General features: G+C 44.9%; 1 protein-coding gene across 3 annotated transcripts in view; it reads left to right on the plus strand.

Moving 5' to 3' along the window:
- SAMD12 (sterile alpha motif domain containing 12) overlaps nt 1-22,173 on the plus strand; it is a 187,508-nt gene that overhangs the window by 100,544 nt on the left and 64,791 nt on the right. For 2 of the 3 annotated variants that reach the window (XM_075415648.1, XM_075415649.1), the window contains exon 5: nt 2,636-2,707. The exons of the other annotated variant lie outside the window; for it this stretch is intronic. In XM_075415648.1, the coding sequence (XP_075271763.1) occupies nt 2,636-2,707 (72 nt within the window). The remainder of the gene's footprint in view (nt 1-2,635; nt 2,708-22,173) is intronic. 3 annotated transcript variants of the gene reach the window in all.

Genomic DNA, 22,173 nt, shown 5'->3' on the forward strand with positions numbered 1-22,173 from the left:
TTTTATGCCTTTGTAGAGTTGCTTTTCTAAGTTGTATAAAAAGAACCTGCTTTATTTAAAAGCTTCTCGTTTTTCATTCACATTCTTTAAAAGCCTTTCTGTAATGTAATTTTAAAAATGAATGTGGTTCTATTCAAATAAAAGTTTACTCTTAATGGCTTTTATGCTTCATATGATAGAGCACCTTCATTTACTTAGTTATACATAGCCAGTCAGCAGTGTTATGAACTGTTTCTTTATTACCAAGCAGTATGCGGACCTCTGGCATCTTCCACAAAGGAAAGGTTGAGGTTTTTTAAATTCTTTATGTGACATGATCATAAAGCACAAGTACTAGCCCAGTGTTTTATGATGTGCTCAAGTATGATTAATAATTTTAACTACCCTGGTTCTCCCTTAAGATCAATATTATAGAATTTTTCCAGTCACTATCTGAATGGATTTTAATTGAAATGGATTCCCTATAAAATAATAAATTGAAGTGTATTAACAATGATCTTGTGGTCCTTGACGTTAAGGAGTTCTGAATTCTAAACAAAATTCTGAACAGTTTTCAAAAAATACCTGGCTTTCCTCTGTGCAGCCTAAGTACTCATAAAGCATCTGTAGATTTTTTTATTTAAGTTCTAATTCCAACAGATGACAGCATAAATACAGCAGCCTTGATTTGCAGCACAAATGTGAATGGAAATGTGGCACGGAATTGTTGGTTTTTAAATAAATCTATTTTTCTGTTTGCAGTTCAGCTACAGCTGTATTGTGTGATCCTAACATTTAAATATATAGTGTTACACGTAGTGTTACCGTCAAAGATTTTGTCAGTAAAAATACCTCTCAGTCACCTGACATTAAAAGTGACCTGTTCAAAAAAAGGATGCCTTGAGAAAATCTGCAGCGAGCAGCTCCGTAAGAACCTCAGTGTTTTTCCAAAGGTATCACCTGTAAGGGTGCTGAGTCAGGCTTTGACTGTTTTTCTCAGTGTAAGAGCGACGGGTGGAGTTTTAAGCAATATGTACATGGCAAGACCGCACAGTTCTGAAGCTCTGCAACCAGACTAAGGTTTCATCCACATCCTAGAACTTATTCTCAGTTCAGCCTATCCACACAGTTGGAAAAGTAGTTGGTTGGCATACGTTTGGCTTGTACAATGGCTTCCACCTGGAGACAATCTGATCAGGAAATACGGAGGCTCAGGAACACGTGCACAATTTTACATCCAGCCAGCCTGGTATAAAATGTCAGGACTCTGATCTGACATACTCATTCAGTCAGCTATACAAGAGAGCCAGAGCTCATCCTCAGGAACCGTAAGGATAAGCAGGCTAGGTACTTTGGCATGTGAACAAAAAGGCGTGTCAAGGTTCCCCTTCGAGCCTGAGAGCAGCCTGAAGGCATGTACATTGACGTGGTCTTAGAACTTTGAGACCACTCCACTAGAAATAGCATTCAGATCTTCCCAGTCAGGGACATCCAGCTGCCATCAGCTGGCATTTAATGGTGTAAAATGGGAGTTGAAGCAACTGCAACACCTGGGCCTTGAAACGAGGAATTTTGCCGTGTTCTTTCATTCTTTACTGACACCAGTTGGGAGGGTCACTGTCAATAAAGTCTGCTGGCAGACTCTGAAGTTGAGTTCTTGTTTGTTGTGTTGGGAGAGCACTGTTGTGTAGGGCTTTCAGGAGCTGGGTTTTGAGAGAAAGACCTGAAAGAAAGAAAAGGTCTTGCACGGCAAAGAGAGGGAGTTCTTACTCACTGATTATGCCTTTGTTCAGGGAGCAGTAAGGCAAAGCTTCTGTTGTTAAAGCTTATTCTCCAAAGTCCTCTAAGCTGTATGGTTTTCATTTTCCTTGCTTTTCAGCGTATGTTGGAGGTAGACGTGGAGAGGGAATGGTAATCACATTTTGTGCTTTCTTGAAAGTGTTAGGTCATTCCAGTCTTCTCGAGAAATAAAGAGGAAAGCCTTCTTTCTTACTCTATTTCTTTTTATCTTTCATTCCTGTAAGAAATCCTGAGTAACTAAGGATTGTTGTTAATGTTGGACCAAGAGATTAATATCTCCTGCTCTAGTTTTCTTTGGTTGATTCTCCTTTAGCCTGAGTGTTTGAAGGGCTGATTAGACTACAGTTGTCTGGTGAGGAATTTGTTTAGCTTGCTCCAGAGAGCATAGCTGTGTGAAACACTTTTCAGCCATTCCTTCTGATTTTCTGTCGTAAGGTGCCAAGATGGTCCAGCCGTATTTAAAGACTCTTCGATGTCGGAAGGAGCAGTCAGCATCGTCTTAGGCAACGGACCGGCTTTTGAAAGTGTCAGGCAATTAAGGATGCAGATAGACCTTTGAAAATTCCTTGCACTGATCACTCCCACGGTGTCACAGCAGTTGTAATTCTCCGTCCAAACTTTCAAGACTTTGAAGCAAATAAACTATATTTCAGATGAAAGGGACAGGAAAGAGGAAGGGAGGGATAGTTCTACCTCTAAAGCTCCACTGACAAATCAGTTGTCACCTGTGTAGTTTCTGAATGCGTCTTTCTCTAGACTCCAGAATTGCCTTAATGTGTCCAGCAGTGCAGCTGCCATCCATTCCCTTTCAGCTGTTGACTGTGACACTAACCACTGATATTGTTGACTTTTGTAGATCTCTACTTAAACCTGGAGCATGGTTTTTTGAGGGTCATAGAAAAGCAGCCAGTCCTTACAGCCCATCAAGGTAATGAATGTCTTTTTGCTGGGATGTATCTTCATCAAATGAGACATCTATGAGCTTTTTTTGTCTTTTTCTAGAAATGTTTCCTTTAGGTGTTGAGGTTTCTTTCAGCTATCGTCACGAAAATAGTGTTTTATTTTCTTCTAATTATAATAAGACCTTTCTGAATGAATTATTATTGTTTACTAATATTTGTTTGCTAGAATTGTTTGTTGATAAGTTTTCTTTCTACCTTCTTAGGGAAGCTGCTGTGATAAGCACTAAAATGAATGACCATTGCTTTGTCAGCAACTCGTATTTTCCTTAATTATACCACTGCTGCTACTCTTGAGATCTCTTTGGTTCCCTCTAGTAATGGGAATGTCATTGTGGGAATTTTGCTGTACTTCTACATGGCTTAGCTGATCACATGATGATTCTGGTATAAGAATGTATGTTTTACTGATTTCTCTTGATCCAGATGATCAGAACCCAGGGTATTTAGATGAGGAACATAAAGACATGCTGGGACCAGAAGAGAGAAATCCTTGTCTCAAGGATGTCTCTAGGAATTAGGAGCACCTAAAGCTCTTGTCTTCTTAAAGTTTCTGCTGCTTATAATTAATTTGGCTAGAATCTTTGGGAAAGTCTTTAGCTGAGTTAAAACTTGATCCATACTCTTCATGCACACATTCTGTATCAATTCTAGCACAGTGAGCAAAAAGCAAGAGTAGCTACTCTGCTAAGAAGAATGTAAACTTATGTCTACCACCAGCTGCAGCTTGGTTTTATCCCAATTATGTCCTTTTGAAAATCTGACACCTCGACTTTGTGCTTGGTTCTGTGAGGGCAAATGAAGGAGTAATGCTCCATTGGTTTCAGCGAAATGTGAAAATAGTTAAAATGAGGACAGGATCAACCCCATTTTTTCTCTACAGCATGAGACTATAAAGCCCATTCAAATCAGTGAAGGGTACCAATGACTGCTGACCTTTGGATCAAATCCATAAACCTTTTTAGTAACTTAATTAAAACCACAAATACAGAAGCATAACTGTTCTGTTCTCAAACCCAACGTAGGTCTTCCTAAAATTGAAAAATATGATCCCTTGTCAATTTTATTGTGTCAAAAATACAGTTTTGATACTGTATTTTCTTTAGAACTTTTTTCTTAACTATATAAAGCCTATTTCTCACTTGGTCTCAAATTCTGTTTTGATCATGTGCACTGCCTATGTTATTTGCAATCCTAATTTCATAATCACTGTTGAAAATGAAACCCACAAAACTTGCTTTTATCTTACTCTTCTCATTCATGTTCTTTACTAAATTGGCATAATCAAAGATAAAAGCAAGTATACTGCCTTTTAGCTTGAGCAGTTTAAAGTGTCTTTGTCGCATCTTACATTAGCCAGCTAAAAGTTAGGTGTCTGGCTGAACTCATTGCTCGCATTCCTCAGAAAATGAATGAACAACGACAGGCACCTCCAGAGATAATCTGTGCCCTAATCTAAAACAGATGCCCATGATCGGTGCAATGCATTGCCCTCTGGAGATTCCTGCCTTTGGCAGCTGGATGACTTGCCATCCAATTTGGCATAGCTAAAATTAAATAGAGGAAAAATAGGCAGCAGCTTTTCCCATTTTTTGCTTCTCGGCGTGAAGCACGTAACAAGTGATGCTACCCACTTGTAGTTTGCCACCAATCTTCCACTGACTTAGTATATTAATTTTGTCTTTTTCTGTTTCTGTTAGCAGCATTTGGTTGTGCTATGCCCTTAAATTGCTTTTGTTCCTGCAATTGATAAAATAGTCTTTCATATTCTATTACTTTCTATGAACATTTTTCTAACTGAGCTAACTACTGCTCACTGGTAGTAGAATTAAAACACCAACCAAAAAGGCTAAAATTAATGAGTTACAAGTTCTGAGTTACGCAGTTTTGGGGTTGTTTTCTTACTTGTAATTTAAATGGTCCTCTAGCCTGAAGCAGACAAGGAGTCATTTTATATATTGTCTTGGGATTGGGTTATGACTTACCTGTGCTTTGGCACTTTTCCTGAGACATGAGTGCTTTAACAACTGCAGTTAGACAGATCCTAGTCCTCGGAGTTCCTCCTTTCATCTGGATGTGGTTGAGCCTGATACAAATACTAAACCATTATTGCTATTATTTAATAATTGTGGCTTTTGTTGCCTCTGTGGAGCCGGGTCCAGTCTTAGCCAGGAAGGCCAGGACCAGGCTGAGAGTCCCAGATGAGATGCTCATTGGGAACTGAAGTTTTGCTTTACAATTCAGAAATCTTAACTGAAAACTTCTTCCCTTTCATGTAATTAATTAGTACAGGCAATGAAGGTACAAGTGTCTTGAAAACCATGAACCACACAGTTTCAATTAAATAGAAAAGCTAGTAAAAGCTATCAAAAAATGGCTTGAAATAAAAACACAGAACGACTGAAAACCCAAGCTTCTTCATATATCTTTTGTTCGGGCTCTCTGTGTCTCCCTTAAGGTTCGCTTGCATCCTCATGTAGCTCGTTCATTGTACTGAATGCTAAAGCCTTTTACCATCTGCCAAAAAGTTTTATTTTGGGGTTTCCTCTTGTGTGGGAGGGCGCCTTCCTCCTTCCCTTCGTGCTAGTTTCATCGCTATCTTTAGGACTCCGAGCCTACTGGAGACCTTCCTGTCTCCCTGTTATTAGCCAGCCTCCTCTGTCCTTGCTGCAAGTTCCTGCTCCCGAGGGTAGGGAAGAAAACCAGAACTGAAGCTGCCTTTCTGAGCTTCCTGCCTGATGCCGGCGGCTTTTGTTTCAAACACAGGAGTCCCGTTCCTGGAGCGCAGGGCTCAGCAGAAGCGTTCCCCAGAGTGGGTGTTTTGAGGAACGGTTCCTGCGTGAAGGTGCACGTAACTGGCCAGTGCTTTGGCTACAGACTGCAGTGGGCTTCTGAGGAAGGGTGCTGTAACCTGTAGCGTTTACTCTGAAAGCTGTTTACTCTTTTCTGTCTGTTAGTCTTTTACCTCAGCACATTTAATCCAGCCTGTGCTGCCACTGTTAAGACATCTGTAGCCATAGCCCTTTAGTTTCTTCCTTTTATGGGAACTTTTAGATGTTTCTTTTTCTATGAACGTATCGATTTTCTATCTTTACCTTTTTTCAGCTGTAGAGAAAAAGAAGTGAGATTGGGGGTGTTATATTTGCAAAGGGATAGAATTGCATCTTTTTTTTTTTTTTCCCTGAGAGCAAAACAAAGTCAATACCAGTCTGGGTTTTTCAGCGTAGCTCTCAAGGATGCCAGGAGTAAGGCTGCAGTGGGATGCGAGCATCCAGGTGCCGGAGGAGGCAGCGAGTGTTGGTCAGGCACCTCTGTTTAAATCTCTGCTGTGGAGCTCTTTGGGCTATCATCTCTCCTCGAAGTAGGTGCTCTGTGGGGGAAACAAAGGGCCCTGCCTTCTCCCTTCAGCCTGTGCCTGCTGGGAGTGAGAGCCGTGTCCGTCTGCAGAGCGCGCAGTCCTGTTCCTGCCTGCCCTCCTTTGCTGCACAGCTGAGCCCGTGACCACAGGCAGTCTGGGTGCGCAGGGACAGGGACTTGCGCTGGGTGTCAGATCATCTCCTGAGAGCTCTGCCAGGACCCGTATTGACCACATTATGCCACAGCTGAGTGCATTTCTGGCTTACCTTTTTTGATTTTATTTTTTTTTTTAATCCCTGGCATTACACCAACCAACATGTCAGGTAGTAATAGGAATGGAATAGTACTTTATTTGTGATTAGCTTATGTCTTGGACTCTGAGATGTTCTCTGTCCTTCCATCATCGGCCAGCTCTCTTTGAAGCTCTGTCCTTTGGTTTATTTACTCTCCCTCTGTAATTGAGAACTTTGTTGTTGATCGCCATGAAAAACTGTCAGTTCTTTAATGATCCATCTTTCTTCCCTTCAATGCATCTAGTTTTTATGACTATAGGAATCTAATGAAAGGTTGAAGGTGGGGTGAGGAAGATGAGGGTATCCCAGGGTGTTGCTTAAATGTCCGATCTACAGATAAAAAGGAATGCTGAGATTTCTGTTCAGGAAAGTGCCAGTAAAACTGCCCGTTTCTTAGCACTGGGTATTTTCATGACATTCGATTCCAGACTCCAAGTACAGCATTGCAGAGAGAGGTCAGTGGTGCCCATTTCTAACAGCAGAATGGTGCAACCTAACACAGCAGCCTGAGATGGCATTCTCCTGAAAATGAAGAGGGTGATGTGAAAAAATTTCAGGCAGGAGACACACATATCTCCTCACTTAGAAATCGAGGCATTGTACTTCAGAATAAACACGGTTTTCCATGTTCTCTCCATCACACAGATGCACACACACGCACACACTCTAATTGGATAAAAATGTAAACAATAAATTAAGGATATGATTAAAAATTAAACATCCACTGCAGAAACCATCAATAGCAAGTGCTTATTAACTTACATATAACAGCATGCTGGTGTGATAGCTTCAAATTGGCTGCTGAAACTGATTTGCAGCAAATAAGGCCAGCTTTCCAAAGGATATTTCTGGGTTTCAGTAATCAGACCCTCAGCTCTGATTGCTTGTTTTGTTCCTTCAGAATTTCTGCCAGCCTTTTTAAGTAACTGATCATACGCATGACTTTCTTGAACTATGGTGGGTGACGCACTTAATCCTTCACCTCTGGCGCTTAGCGAGAATGAGACAGTGTGGGTCTGATCCAGCTTGGTCCCATCCCACGCATTGTGAGACTTCCACGATTTGCCCCTCTTCTCTTTCCCCTTTTTCTGCAGGGCTTCAGCAGAGCCCCTGTCCATTCTGTGACCCACCTTGCTGGCTCTTTGTTTATGTGCATGCTGTATGATAAGCTGGAGGACAAAGTTGCTTTGTACGTACTCACCTGCCCCGCCGAGTACCACGTCCATGCCTATGATCTGCAGACCGGCTCCATCTGGCACTGCGTGGTGGAGGCTGCGGTTTCTGGAAGGGGCACCCCCCAACTCCGTGGTCCCTTTCCATCCCCTCTCGTAACATTTGTGCCCTCCTCTCTTGTGTGACCTGTGCGCGGAGTCCTGCGTATCGGAGGACGAGACGTTTGGCCGTCTTGCTTCAGAGTTAGAGTCAGTGTGGTTTTGAGCTAGAGCAAGTAACTGTCAGTAGAACTGTTACTGCCTGGATTCAACACCAGCAGCTCAAGGTCAGCTTGAAATGTTCAGGGGGAAGTTGAAACAAGGTTAAAGACATCTCAAAATTGGCGCTGATCTGGCAGGGCTGAGCACAGTGTGATCTTTTCCAGTGAGCTGTGTCTTCCTGGATGTTTGCTTTTCAGGTGGGTTGGAGAACATGGAAATGTGACCAGTGTATGGTACAAAGGAGCTTTTGCGTATTTGTTTCCTGCCTTCATATAGCCAAAACTGAGTGCTGCTCACTCCAGAGAGCAGCTGAGCTTTGTGCTTGTTATCTGGGTCTCCTGTGTTTGTTTAGGCTGGGGACCTCCTTCGCTTTTTTCTACTGCCAGTCAAAAGCAAGAAATGAATGGGCGTTACTTGAGTTAGAGATCTATAGCCAGCCCAGTATCAGTTGTATATGTCCTGTAGAAAAAGCTTCAGTTCTGCCTTCCTGTGAGAAAGTCGCACGTCCCCTGAATGGCTGCCAAACTGCTTGAACGTGGCTGCAGGTGGCTCAGATGTGGTTTTTGTTAAAACACAGCTGGAAGATGATTTCTGTCATGAACACCTCAGCCCTGTCAACTGTTTCGGTGCTTGTTCTGCTCCAGCTGGTGTGGTCCGTATTTGGAGCCATACTGTGGGCGGCTCTGTGGTCACCGCTGGAGTTGCAGTTCCTCATCTGCTGTAGGCACGCTGTAGGGACCTGGGCAAGCAAGTGGCAAATACCGGGGCAACTGTGTCCTGGTCAGAGTTCCCTTCCCTTGCTTAGACCACTGACTCATGCTATGAGGGGTACGAAGGCTGTCCTGATAGGGGTATTCACGGCGGGAGCTTCTGGATGTGTCAGGGGAATAGTACGAGAAGGGGATACTGTAGTGGAGGACATGGCGGGTGTGAGCCTGGCCTGAGGCGCAGAGCAGGGGACCTGCAGCTGCCGGGAGCTCCTGCTGGAGACAGGATCCTGGGTTAGCTGGACTCAGTGTGGGCTTTACTCTTGCTTTCTATACCTTGCTTCCTGACTTTGCCAAAGCCTTTTCGATATAGCTGCATCCCTGTTCCAGCCACCAGTTCTCAGACCGTGGAGAGAAGGGATGAAGCCAAGAGTTCACAGCATGCCCGGCTGGAACACAGAAGACAAAGCTGGAAACCCACTGGCATAGGCTGTAGAGCTGAATTGCTGTCAGCAGCAGAGGGAAGCCTCTCCAACATGGTCTCAAGTGTATGGATATACCACAGGGAGCAATTCGTTTTCTTCTCCATGTCCTGAAGAACAGATGGATCCGACATGTTTATTGCCTTAAGCTGTCTTATCAGCACATCAGATCTAGGTGCTTGACAGATGTGCCAAACAGAAAATAAAATTCATCCATGCTCAGTTGTATGGGTTTTAGCATCTCTAGTTCCTGTTTAGAACTATTCTCTTTATTGTCCAACTTAGCCTCTTGTATTAGGTTTGCATGGCAAGGTTTGGGGCATTTTTCATAGAGCAGGCGCAGTGAAGGCAGCAGATTGCTGCTGTGCATCCTTTCTCCTCCTCACTTCCCTGTTAGCCCAGGCAGGGCACTGCTGGCACGCAGAAGGCAGGGAGCTCTGCTCTAGAGAGCAAAGCCTGGAATGGGCTTTCCCATGGTCTGACTCTTCCTCCTGCGCAGCCCATTCCCCTGTTGTGGGACCTCCTGTTCCTTGCCTTGGTTTACCCTTCTTTACAAAGAAACTCCTGTGGTACCGGACTGCACTCACGCTTATCAAGCTGGGTCCTGCTGGAAAGATGCAGAGCCTTAAAGTAAAGGCTGTGTCTAGATGCAGACGGTACCATGCCGTTGTGTGTCTTGGAATGATACACAGGCATTGAATAACTCACATGGACGATTTCTCCCTGCACCAGAATCCAGGTCGGTCACTGATACACCGGGTTGGGTTTGTGTGGCAAAGGTTTGGTAGCGGGAGTGTTACAGGGGTGGCTTCTGTGAAAAGGTGCCAGAAGCTTCCCCTGTGTCCAATGGAGCCAGTGCCAGCTGGCTCCAAGATGGACCCACTGCTGGCCAAGGCTGAGCCCATCAGCGATGGTGGTAGCGCCTCTGGGATAATGTAGTTAAGATGGGAAAATAACTGCAGTGGGACAGAGGAGTGAGAAGATGTGAGAGCAAGAACTCTGCAGACACCAAGGTCAGTGAGGAAGGAGGGGGAGGAGGTGCTTCAGGCGCCGTAGCAGAGATTCCCCTGCAGCCCCTGGAGCAGACCATGGTGAGGCAGGTTGTCCCGCCGCAGTCCATGGAGGTCCATGGTGGAGCAGATATCCACCTGCACCCTGGGGAAGGGACCCCACGCTGGAGCAGGGGGATGCCTGAAGGAGGCTGTGACCCTGTGGGGAGCCCATGCTGGAGCAGGCTCCTGCCAGGACCTGCGGAGCCATGGAGAGAGGAGCCCACACCAGAGCAGGTTTGGTGGCAGGGCTTGTGACCCTGTGGGGGACCCACGCCGGAGCAGCCTGTTCCTGAGGGACTGCACTCCGTGGAAGGGACCCACGCTGGGGCAGTTTGTGAAAAACCTCCACCGATGGGAAGGACTCACATTGGAGAAGTTTGTGGAGAACTGTCTCCCATGAGAGGGACCTCACGCTGGAGCAGGGGCAGAGTGTGAGGAGTCCTCCCCCTGAGGAGGAAGGAGCAGCAGAGACAACGTGTGATGAACTGACCTCAGCCCCCATTCCCCATCCCCCTGTGCCGCTCGGGGGGAGCAGGGAGAGAAAGGGCAGTGAAGCTGAGCCCGGGAAGAAGGGAGGGGTGGGGGAAGGTGTTTGAAGATTTGGCTTTATTTCTCATTATCCTGCTCTGATTTGATTGGCAGCACATTAAATTAATTTTCCCTGAGTTGAGTCTGTTTTGCCCATGACAGTAATTGGTGAGTGATCGCTCCCTGTCCTTATCTCTCGACCCAGGAGTCTTTTGTTACATTTTCTCTCCCCTGTCCAGTTGAGGAGGGCAGTGACAGAGCAGCTTTGGTGGGCACCTGGCCTCCAGCCAGGGTCAATCCACCACACCTGTGTATAAATTAGGAGATATTTTCATTTAAAATTAAAGGAAGACAGAGACAAATAAACTGTTACAATTGCAAATTGATCTTATGAGCTTTAAAAGCATTATTTGGCATCTTCAGCTGTTTGGTTCAGAGCTGTGTCTGAGGTAGATCGGAAAAACATTAAACTAGATGCAAAGAGGCCAGATTCAACCTTGCTAGCAGTAGTGAAGCAAGATTTTGTACGTGTTACAGCTTGAATAGCTTAAGATTTTAAAACCTGTGTTACAATTGCAAAAGCATGAAATAAAAGCTTTTTGAAGCCAGAAACATGCTTTCTCAAAAGTTATTGCAACACGGTTCTGAATATCAAAAGACGATTTTGTTCACATCTACCCCATTCCTGTTTCTTCCCCCCAGCACACACTCGGATTCTATGGAGGGCGAGGCAGCAAGTGCTTCTGTGTCTTGTTTCACAGCAAGGCCTCTGTCATGGGGTTTTTTTGTCGTCTTTAAAAAAATCAAAGAACTAAAAATTGTGTTAACATACTGCAGCATTTCCAGCTGTTACAAACTGTGCAGTGCAAAGTGGGTATGAAATATTTAATGTGATTTTAAATTAAAACTGTGCTACGTATTTACTTTTTAAAAGAAAAGTACATTGGATTTATTTGAACTTCAGACAGCATAGTAAAGTTAGGTCTTACAGGTTCTTGTTATTTAAATTCATATTTTTCAATGTATAGCAGTGAGTATTTGCTGCTGAAGCGCAAAGGAAGTCAGACAACAGAAATGGTGAAAGTCTCTGGTTAAACACCTGTTTTTGAAGAGCTAAACTCATTTTTTACTTCTGCAGGTGCAGAGATAATATCTTTTTCATGTTTGTTCAGCTATTTCAATTCAGTGACTAGTTCATTCAAAAGTAAGAAATCACTTGGGAGAAAAAAAAGCTGAGAAGCTTGTTTTCCTCTTTTAATCTATCAACAAATTTTGTGCAGTAGAGAGTAAGATCTGCCAGTTCTGAGATCTTCAGAAATATGGTAACCGAACTAAGACATTCAGTTCATCAAGTGAGGGTAATGCTTCCTTGCTTAATGAGACTGATTAATTAAAAAGTATAATGATAAGCTTATTTTTGCCTGGATTATGTAGCTTATGTGGAAAATACTATTCTTCAACATTTTTATTGCGTTTTACTTTTATACACTAAGATGTATTTTACAACTAGAACTTAACATGAATCCCAAAGAAGAAAATCGTCTACTCAACATTAGTCAAAAAACCTACCATTACTCATGCCCTAGTATAATGAGAATGTAAGGAATGAAAATCCCTCACAGCAGCCTCCTGGACAAGTCATCCAGCTGTAGGAGGAGTGCCCTGGGTGGACAACGGGCTGAAGAGTTGTAGTGAATGGGGCTGCATCTGGCTGGTGACCGGTCACCAGCAATGTTCCTCACGGTTCGATTCTAGGGCCAGTCCTGTTCACTATATTTATCAACGATCTGGACGCAGGACTTGAATGCACCATTAGCAAGTTTGGTGATGATACCAAACTGGGAGGTGCTGTTGACTCTGTTGAGGGCCAAGAGGCCTCGCAGAGGGATCTAGATAGATTGGAGCATTGAGCAATGTTTAATGGGATGAGATTTTAACAAGTCAAAATGCTGGATTCTGCACCTGAGCTGGAGTAACGCCAGGCACAAGTATAGATTGGGAGAGGAGTGGAGTGGCTGGAGAGCAGACCTGCACAGAGGGACCTGAGGGTGCTGGTCCACAGCAGTCTCAATAGGAGTCAGCAGTGTGCTCTGGCAGCCTGGAGGGCAAACCACATCCTGGGGTGCATCAAACACAGCATGATCGGCCGGTCTAAAGAGGTCATCATCCTACTGTATCCAGCGTTGTTGCGGCCTTGCCTTGAATGCTGTGTGCGGTTCTGGTCTCACAGAATCACAGAATCACAGAATGGTAGGGGTTGGAAGGGACCTCTGTGGGCCATCTAGTCCAACCCTCCTGCCGAAGCAGGGTCACGTACAGTAGGTTGTAGAGGACCTTGTCCAGGCTTGTCTCCACAGTTTAAGAAGGATGTGAAAGTCCTTGAATGCATCCAGAGAAGGGCAACAAAGCTCGTGGAAGAGCTGGAAGGAAAGAACAATGAGGAGTGGCTAAGGACTTTGGGCTTGTCTAGTTTGGAGAAAAGGAGGCTGAGGGGCAGTCTCATTGCTCTCTACAGCTTCCTGAGGAGGGGACATGGAGAGGGAGGCGCTGAGCTCTGCTCCCTGGTATCTCATGACAGGATATGCGGGAATGGTTCAAAGCTGCACCAGGGGAGGTTTTTACTGGACATTAGGAGGCATTTCTTTACAGAAGGGGTGGTCAAACACCGGAACAGGTTTCCTAGCGAGGTGGTCGATGCCCCAAGTCTGTCAGTGTTTAAGGGGCATTTGGACAATGCCCTTAATAACATGCTTTAACTTGGTCAGCCCTGAATTGGTCTGGCAGTTGGACTAGGTGACTGTTGTAGGTTCCTTCAAACTGAAATAGTCTATTCTATTCTATTCTATTCTATTCTATTCTATTCTATTCTATTCTATTCTATTCTATTCTAAAATCAGTGAAGAATTGTGTATAGGAATGCTAATCATGGGAATAAATATGTGTAGATTGTGTGAACTGAGAAGAAGAAGTGCCATATTTTTTGATATATGCTACATTTAGATTTAGTTCAACATACTGACAAGTTCAGTGTAACATCTGGAGTCTACTGCCCGCAAGCTTAGAACAAGTAGTATCAAGAAATATTAACAGAAAGTTGTATGGAGGACACAGAAGAGCAAGTAATCTTTTGTAGGTTAGAGGTACAGGCACACAGAGGGCACGGAGGCGTCTGGGAGGAGCCGGCCTGGATTTACTGAGGGCAAAACAGCCTGATTGCCTTCTGAGTTGATGTAATGGGCTGTGGGGACAAGGGAGGAGCAATGCGTGTTGTATACCTTGACTTCACAGAGGCCTTTGACATGCTCTCCTGCAGCGTCCTTGTAGCCAGATTGCTGACTTACGGACTGGATAAGTAGACAGCAGGTGAATGGAGAATCTAGTGGCATCCCTAATGGATTGATACAGGGGCCAACACTGTCCAAATCCCGTTGCTGGTGACCATGATGATGAGACAGGGTGCACCCTCAGCAAGTCTGTGGGATGCTGCCAAATTGGGGAGGGCGCTTGGTGCGCTGGAGGGCAGCGCTATCACTCAGAGGGGTCTGGACAGACTGGAGAAGTGGGCTGACAGAGACCTTAGGAAGTTCAGCAAACACAGAGTCCTGCATCTCAAATGGAATAAAGCCTGCACCAGTACAGGCTGGGGGCTGACTGGCCAGGGAGAACTTTGCTGAAAAATACCTCAGGGTCTTGGTAAACAGCAGTCTGAATACGCACAAGCATTGTGCCCTTGCTGCGAAGGAGGACGACAACACACTGGGCTGCACAAGCAGCAGCGTAGCCAGCAGGTCACGGGAACTGATCGTTCCCTTCCGCTTGGCACCGATGAGATAAGATGACATCTTGAGCAGTCTGTGCAGTTTTGTGCTCAGTATGAGAAAGACATTGACAGACTGGAGCAAGTCAGAGCTTGGTCAGCAAGATGGTCAGGGGCTGGAGCACATCATGTAAGAAAAGAGGGTGAGGGCTGGGTTTGTTCAGCCTGAACACAAGGTTCGGAGGAATCTTACTGCTGTCAGCAACTGCCTGTTGGGAGAGCACCGAAAAGACAGGACCAGATTCTTCTCAGATGTGCATGGGGCCAGAACGAGGGGCAACAGGCACAAGCTGTAATACAGAAAATTCTAACTAAATATGGGGGGGATGGGGGACAGGGGGAAAGGGCGGCCAAACAGTGTAACGGGCCCAGAGAAGGTGTGGATCTCTGTCCTCGTAGGTATTCCAAACTCATCTGGACATGGCCCAGGGCAACCTGCTCTACCACTGGTCTTGCTCTGAGCAGGAGGTTGAACTAGAGACCTCCAGAGGTGCTTTCCATCCTGCATGGTTCTGTGATTGATAGATGCCAGTGTGTGGGCTAATTGCCAGAGCTTCCTTTTGTGGGTCACTCAAGGAAAAGTAGGAACTATTAGAGATGTTTTATGTGATTTGCTATAGGTATCTACTGTGGTGTAAGTTGAATCTCACTCTGGAAGATCCTGATCTCTTCTCTGGAGTGACAAGCTGAATAGATGTATATGTTTGATCAAGTGAATCTTATCTAGGCTGTCTAATAAGAGTTAAAATCTAAATAGGGTTACTTTTGTTTCTGAGAGCAAAGGAAATTAGTGCAGGAATTTATTCTGAGTCATCAGAAGGAAGTGGTTGCGAATTTGAAGGCAGAAGGCAATGTGAGTAAAAATGATCACAAAAGAGTTTCTGATCTGAAGGAGAGGAAGGGATGAGTAAAAGCAGCTGAATAATGTCGAAGGACTTTAAAAGAGCTGCTTTCTTTGAACTTTGGAACAGACAGGTAATGGCTGGGAAGGGAGGGAAAAGAAATTTCAAGGGAACTGTTTTTTGGAAGGCAAGGTACCACAGACATAGCAGCGGAGTGTCTCATTGGAGGAAGAACACACAAAATAATGCAAGTACTTGAGGCCCTCTGCAATGACTTGAAAATCAGGAAAACTACAACTAATGGAGAATGCATTGCTAAGGGAAAAATATAAAAACACCTAGTTTAATGAGTTGTAACTACAAGAGGTATTAAAATTCATGTTTTTCAAGACTAGAAATAAGAGAAAGATGAAGGAAATTAGAGTTCTGTTACTTTGTGGACAAGGAGGGGAAAGCTGATCACAAAGAGTAGGATGAACAGTCAGCCTTTTTTGGGTTCAGTTTTCCCAAATAGGTTAAGCGTGACAGGGTGCTTTGAAGAGTTAAATAGAGGGAAAAGAACAAAAGCTGGAATGGGGAAGAGAGATGAAATATATGGCAGGAAGCTGGACACAGTCAAGTCGTCGGGGTCTCATGAAATTGACCCGTGAGTACCTGGGAGTCAGATGAAACCTGGTGAGATGCTGCAGAAAATGACTGATCAATTTGTAAACAGCTAGAGGATAATAAGCTGATAGAAAAACAAACAGTGTGTATTTGTTAAGAAAAAAATGTGTCAAACCTCTCTAAATGTCCTTTTTGAATGGAGTAAGAGGTGAAGCAGAGAGAAGTCATAGGTATGTCTTGTCTTTAGTAAAGTTTTTGGCAGTGTTGTGGAAAGGCATGTAGACTTTCTACAAATAAGTAGGGAAGAAATCATCTAGGTAAAATTACTGTGAGGTAGGTGAATCACAGAATCACAGAATCACAGAATAGTAGGGGTTGGAAGGGACCTCTGTGGGTCATCTAGTCCAACCCCCCTGCCGAAGCAGGGTCACCTACAGCAGGCTGCACAGGACCTTGTCCAGGTGGGTCTTGAATATCTCCAGAGAAGGAGACTCCACAACCTCCCTGGGCAGCCTGTTCCAGTGCTCCGTCACCCTCAGAGGGAAGAAGTTCTTTCTCATGTTCAGACGGAACTTCCTGTGCTTCAGTTTGTGCCCGTTGCCCCTTGCCCTGTCACTGGGCACCACTGAAAAGAGCTTGGCCCCATCCTCCTGACACCCACCCTTCAGATATTTGTAGGCATTTATAAGGTCCCCTCGCAGCCTTCTCTTCTTCAGGCTGAACAAGCCCAGCTCCCTCAGCCTCTCCTCGTAGGGGAGATGTTCCAGTCCCCTCATCATCCTCATAGCCCTCCGCTGGACTCTCTCCAGTAGCTCCTCATCTTTCTTGAAGTGGGGAGCCCAGAAATGGACAGAGTACTCCAGATGAGGCCTCACTAGGGCAGTGTAGAGGGGAAGGAGAACCTCCCTCGTCCTGCTGGCCACACTCTTCTTGATGCACCCCAGGATCCCATTGGCTTTCTTGGCAGCCAGGGCACACTGCTGGCTCATGGTCAACCTCTCGTCCACCAGCACACCCAGGTCCCTCTCCGCGGAGCTGCTCTCCAGCAGGTCCACCCCAAGCCTGTACTGGTGCATGAGGTTGTTCCTCCCCAGGTGCAGGACGCTGCATTTGCCTTTGTTGAACCTCATCAGGTTCCTCTCTGCCCAGTTTTCCAGCCTATCCAGGTCACGCTGAATGGCAGCACAGCCTTCCGGTGTATCTACTACACCTCCCAGTTTGGTGTCATCAGCAAACTTGCTGAGGGTACATTCTAACTCTTCATCCAGGTCGTTGATGAAGAAGTTAAACAAGACTGGGCCCAGTACTGACCCCGGGGGGACACCACTTGTTACCAGCCTCCAACTAGACTCAGCGCCGCTGATGACAACCCTCTGAGTTCTGCCATTCAGCCAGTTCTCTATCCACTTCACTGACCACTCATCCAGCCCACACTTCCTCAGCTTCCCTAGGAGGATATCATGGGAGACTGGTCGAAAGCCTTGCTGAAGTCAAGGTAGACAACATCCATGGCTCTCCCTTCATCTACCCAGCCAGTCATGTCATTGTAGAAAGCTATCAGATTGGTCAGGCATGATTTCCCCTTGGTGAATCCATGCTGACTACTCCTGATAACCTTCTTTTCTTCCACTTGCTTCATGATGGCCTCCAGGATAAGCTGCTCCATCACCTTTCCCTGGATGGAGGTGAGGCTGACCAGCCTGCAGTTCCCTGGGTCCTCCTTCTTGCCCTTTTTGAAGATTGGAGTGACATTGGCCTTTCTCCAGTCCTCGGGCACCTCTCCTGTCCTCCAGGACCTCTCAAAGATGATGGAGAGTGGCTCAGCAATGACATCCGCCAGCTCCCTCAGCACTCGTGGGTGCATTCCATCGGGGCCCATGGATCTGTGGACATCCAAATCACTTAAGCGATCCCTCACACAGTCCTCCTCGACCAAGGGAAAGTCGTCCTCTTTGTAGGCTGTGAAGGGCTGGTTGAAGTCCTGTGTTCAAGAATAGTTATTCTTCACTTGGCAGATGGGGAGGGAGCTGTTAGATTCTGGCCCAGGTCATGGTTTTCATTAGTGCTACTTATGGTTTTCAGTAGTGTCTTGGATGATCAACTGGAGCATACAACGTGCAAGGCACTATAAGCTCCAATAGGCTTTGGGTATTGTGGAGAGCAGGTTTAGAGTCCAAAGTGATCTTGATAAAATGCAGAAATGGTTGAAATGAGTAAGATGGGAATTCAGCAAATGTAAGTAAGAAGGCCTGCGGTGAGGAAGGGAAAACAAGTATATGAATGCCGACGAGGGATGTCTGAGTAAGTGACAGTACTGAGAGAGCATGTGGTGTTGGGGTATCACAAGCTGAATATGAGTCAACACTGTGATACAGCTGGGGGAGAAAATGGGAGGAGACCAGACTTCCGTGTAAGTGGGAATCTTGCATGTAAGCTGTAGGATATCCTTAACTCTTTTCTGTTGGCTTCTGTCTCTCTGCTGGGATAGTGTCCAGAGCTGGCTTCACACCATGAAATGATGTAGACAGGCTGGAGAAAGCCAGGAAGAGAGCTGTAGGAGTGAGAAGAGATTTAGAAAGGACCAGTGAGGAAATACTGAAAGGGTCCAGGATGCAAGGACGAAGTTAGAAAGAGACACAGTCTTTCAGGTATATTAAAGGATTGGCAATACAAAATCGTAGTGGTGTTTACCCATGCCCTCTCTCCCTACCCAAAGGTAAGATGCAAAGTAATTAGTTCAGTTTGCATCTAAGAAGGTTTAGTTTGGGTATTAGAAACTTAGCGTAAGAGTATGAGAATGGAGTATTTGGGGGAGTGAGAGTAGAGAAGAGTTGTAGTTGTGAGGAACAGCTAAGAGTTGCCCGGCAGTACATTTGTCTTTGCCTCGAGTGGAAGGGTAGACTGGATGATCTTTTTGAAGTCCAGTTCTATCTACAGTTCTGTCCACCAAAGGAAAACACAAATTAAAAATGCAAAACAAGAATAAAACTGATTCAAACCAAGGGTTCATGTTTGTTAATTTGAGCTGTGATTATATTCAGCATTTTAAATAACTCTGGTTTAAATTAGTCCCTCATGTTGCGGTGTTAGCATCTTCTATTTATGGAGGTCTTTTACAATGCCTTTTTATTTATTAAAAAAAAATCAGTGGTTGCTCCTTGGTGTGATAATCTCTTTGAGTATGAGTTATACACATAATGATGAAGACGAAGATATTCTTAAAAGTGTTCTGAGGTATGTGCTTTAATGCCTTAGTTTTTCAGTAAATTGGCTGAATCCATACTGTAAGAACTAGACATCCATTGAGACAATGTCCAAATAAATACAAATTTCTTAAATAGGTAACACTTGCATAAAGAAGCGTCTCTCCTCTAAAAATGAGCTGCTCTCCAAACACACAGCTCATCCAGACAGTAGCCTTGTATATTGTACTTTATCCAGTGCTGTACTGGTGACATTAATTCAATGAGGAGACCAGAATGGGAGCCTGCTAGTTATTTTTCATGTTTGATTTTCTTCTCTGTGAATTCAATATAAAGATGGTTATGTTAAGCTAATTATACCTAGGCTTTTTATTTTATGCCACTGAGTGAAATCACGTAGAAGGATTATTTTTTTACCTTTTCCCTGAAGAATGGAACACTTGACCACAAATACCATTTTTTCCATTAGATAGAGCACCTTGCTGTCTATTACCACCAGTGATTTATCAGTCCATAAGGCACACCTTTTGAGAAACAGTGTCTGACTAGCCAGTGGGACATAATAATCACACAACGCCATGCCTGCAGAATCAAATTATGTTTGACGTTTAATGTAAAGCCAAACTGCAAAATAAGACTTAAAACAAACAATTTTCAAAAAAGGAAAGCCCAAAAGAAAACAGAAACCAGGTAATTGCTGGGGTAAATTTTCTTCTTACAGGAAATCTGTGCTGAGCAGAGCATCCAAGACGAGGGAAGAGCTGCTTTCTGCCCTTTTGCGTTCTGCTGTCCCCGGCTGTCCCGCTTCCTCTGTCTGTCTCTCTGCCCATATGTACCACCCACCTCAGGAAACAAATAGAAACGACTGGTCCCAGTCCGGCACGGCAATCCTCCAAGCCGATTCTGACCAGGAAGCTTTCTCATGTATAATGATAGGTTATGTGCATGCTCGAGCCCGTGCTTCTGTCAGTGTGGAGGGCACGTGCTCACCACTGGCACAGAAGCACTGGCATCCGCTGAGCTCTGTTTAGCCAGGTGCCGCGCACCTTTCATCTGAGAAAAAGGATTCTCAACAGCTGTTGCTAAAGATGTTTCTGGCCGGTATAACGTAGTAACAGTGGGGATGAAAGAGTTAATTCATTTTCCATCCATAATTTTTTTCTTTGTGGAGCCGATTTGACACAGTCTAGCAGGGTGCTGTTATTGAAAAATTGAAGCACCAGGTGTGATTAAATAAGATCACACGTTTCATTCCCTCTTTAATTTCACAGCACCCTTCAGCAGCTGTATCCCTTTGCTTTCCTGTAGTTGAAGAACGCATTGCGTTTGCAGCAGGCAGCATGCTGCATCGGTAGCACGCACCATTGGGCTGTTGTGAATCGAATCTGTTTGTGCACACAAATTATTTATTGTTTGATGGACCAAACTTATTAATCTGTTTATTTCTCAAGAGTAGAAAATACAGAGTGCATTTGGGTACTGGAGACAAACCTAGCCTGGTTCCTCCGTATTTCCAGAGGTTCATGCATGCAGCAGAACAGGTTTCATTCCACCACAAAGAGAGTGGAAAGGTAAAGTGTAAAGACAGTGGTGGACCTGGGATCCTTCCTCTGCTCTTGCCAAGCATAGCTCTGGGGGATCTGACAAAACGTCACCTGCTTTCCTGAGATCTCCTGGCCTGCCACTGACACAAGGAGACCGAGCCGCAGCCTTCCTGGCCCCTGCAGAGCAGGAACGCTGGCACTGTGCACAGGCTGTACCCTTGTCCCTTTGCTCCTGGGTCAGAAAGTGGCACTGGGGCCACAATTGCTGTTTGCAATTAGAACATGGTGTCCGAAAAAGTAAACCATCAGGTTTTTAACTTTCCGTTGCTTTAGAATAGTGTTCCTATGAAAAACTGAATTGGATTTTTAGAATATTGCTAGTAGTTATTCCAGGCAACATTTCCACTTCCAAACTCTGGCTGGCCTCACTTCTCAGTCAAAAACAACTCAAAACAAAGAGATTTATGTTTTAATTTTTTCCAGTGCTTGGAGGAAGAGGGGTTTGTCTGCCATACTCCGACACTGTTACCTACGGTAAAAAGTTTGTGTGGATGTGACAGTGCCCTGGCCTGAGATGTTCCTGTGCAGCTCTGCCATAATTAACCCAAAGAGCAGAAGTCTGTGCTCTGTTGTGCATCAGTATATGATCCGATGGAGTATCATCCTGTGCGGTCAGCACCAAGGCATACAGTTCCTGGGGGCACAGGTTTGGGTGTTGCTGAAGAGCCCTACTGCTATAGCTTTGGCTTTGTTTCCTCCTCCTGCGCATCTGGTGCTGCACTCCACTGCTGTCCTGCTCCACTCGCTGGTGAGATCACACGTTCGTACAGCCGTGGGGTTTCGTGATACAGTATGGTGACACTTCTCAGCAATTTTGAGCGGCATGTGCCTGTTGCCTGTTTATAAATGCAGGTATATAGCAGTCTTGCCTGTCCTGCAGCACCCCTACGCCCCTGTGCAAACAGCCAGTTTTGCTCACCGAGGACTTGTCAAAAATGCATCCATCAAAATTAAATGGATGAACTAACCAAGTAAAATTGTACACCATAGCTCTTCCATTCCCAAGTGAACATGGTTTTGTTTGCTGTAGCATTCCTCCCACATAAAAGTAAAAAGACTCCAGCGGAGGGTGACAGAAGAAGTTTGGTGGTTCTAGGGATGCATCTGGGCCTGTGTTTCAGTATAAATAATGCCTGTGAACACCTGTCCCTTCTTAAATTTGATCTCAGAAGCAGCATTGGGACCAGCTCATTTGATGTCTCCTTTTTTAAATCGAGCTCTGCAGACAATACTGGCTGCCTGTGGTGCAAGGCTGTCCTTAAAAGTGAGCTGACATTTATGCAAACATGACTTAGTTCACGCAGGAAAAGATACTCTTTGATCTGTGAGAGGACAAAAAAATGAAGCTCCATAAAACTCCAAAGGAAACCATTTTTCTTCTCTTTATGTGAGTAGACCAGGCTTCGTGGAGATGGAGGAAGCGTCTCTGACCTTTCTCTCCCTGTGTGATACAGACTGAGCATGACTATTTCATCCTAACTGGGGCCAGTATCACATCAGTGGTTGGAACT

Source organism: Opisthocomus hoazin, chromosome 3 (assembly GCF_030867145.1).
Source record: "Opisthocomus hoazin isolate bOpiHoa1 chromosome 3, bOpiHoa1.hap1, whole genome shotgun sequence".
Lineage (NCBI taxonomy): Eukaryota > Metazoa > Chordata > Aves > Opisthocomiformes > Opisthocomidae > Opisthocomus > Opisthocomus hoazin.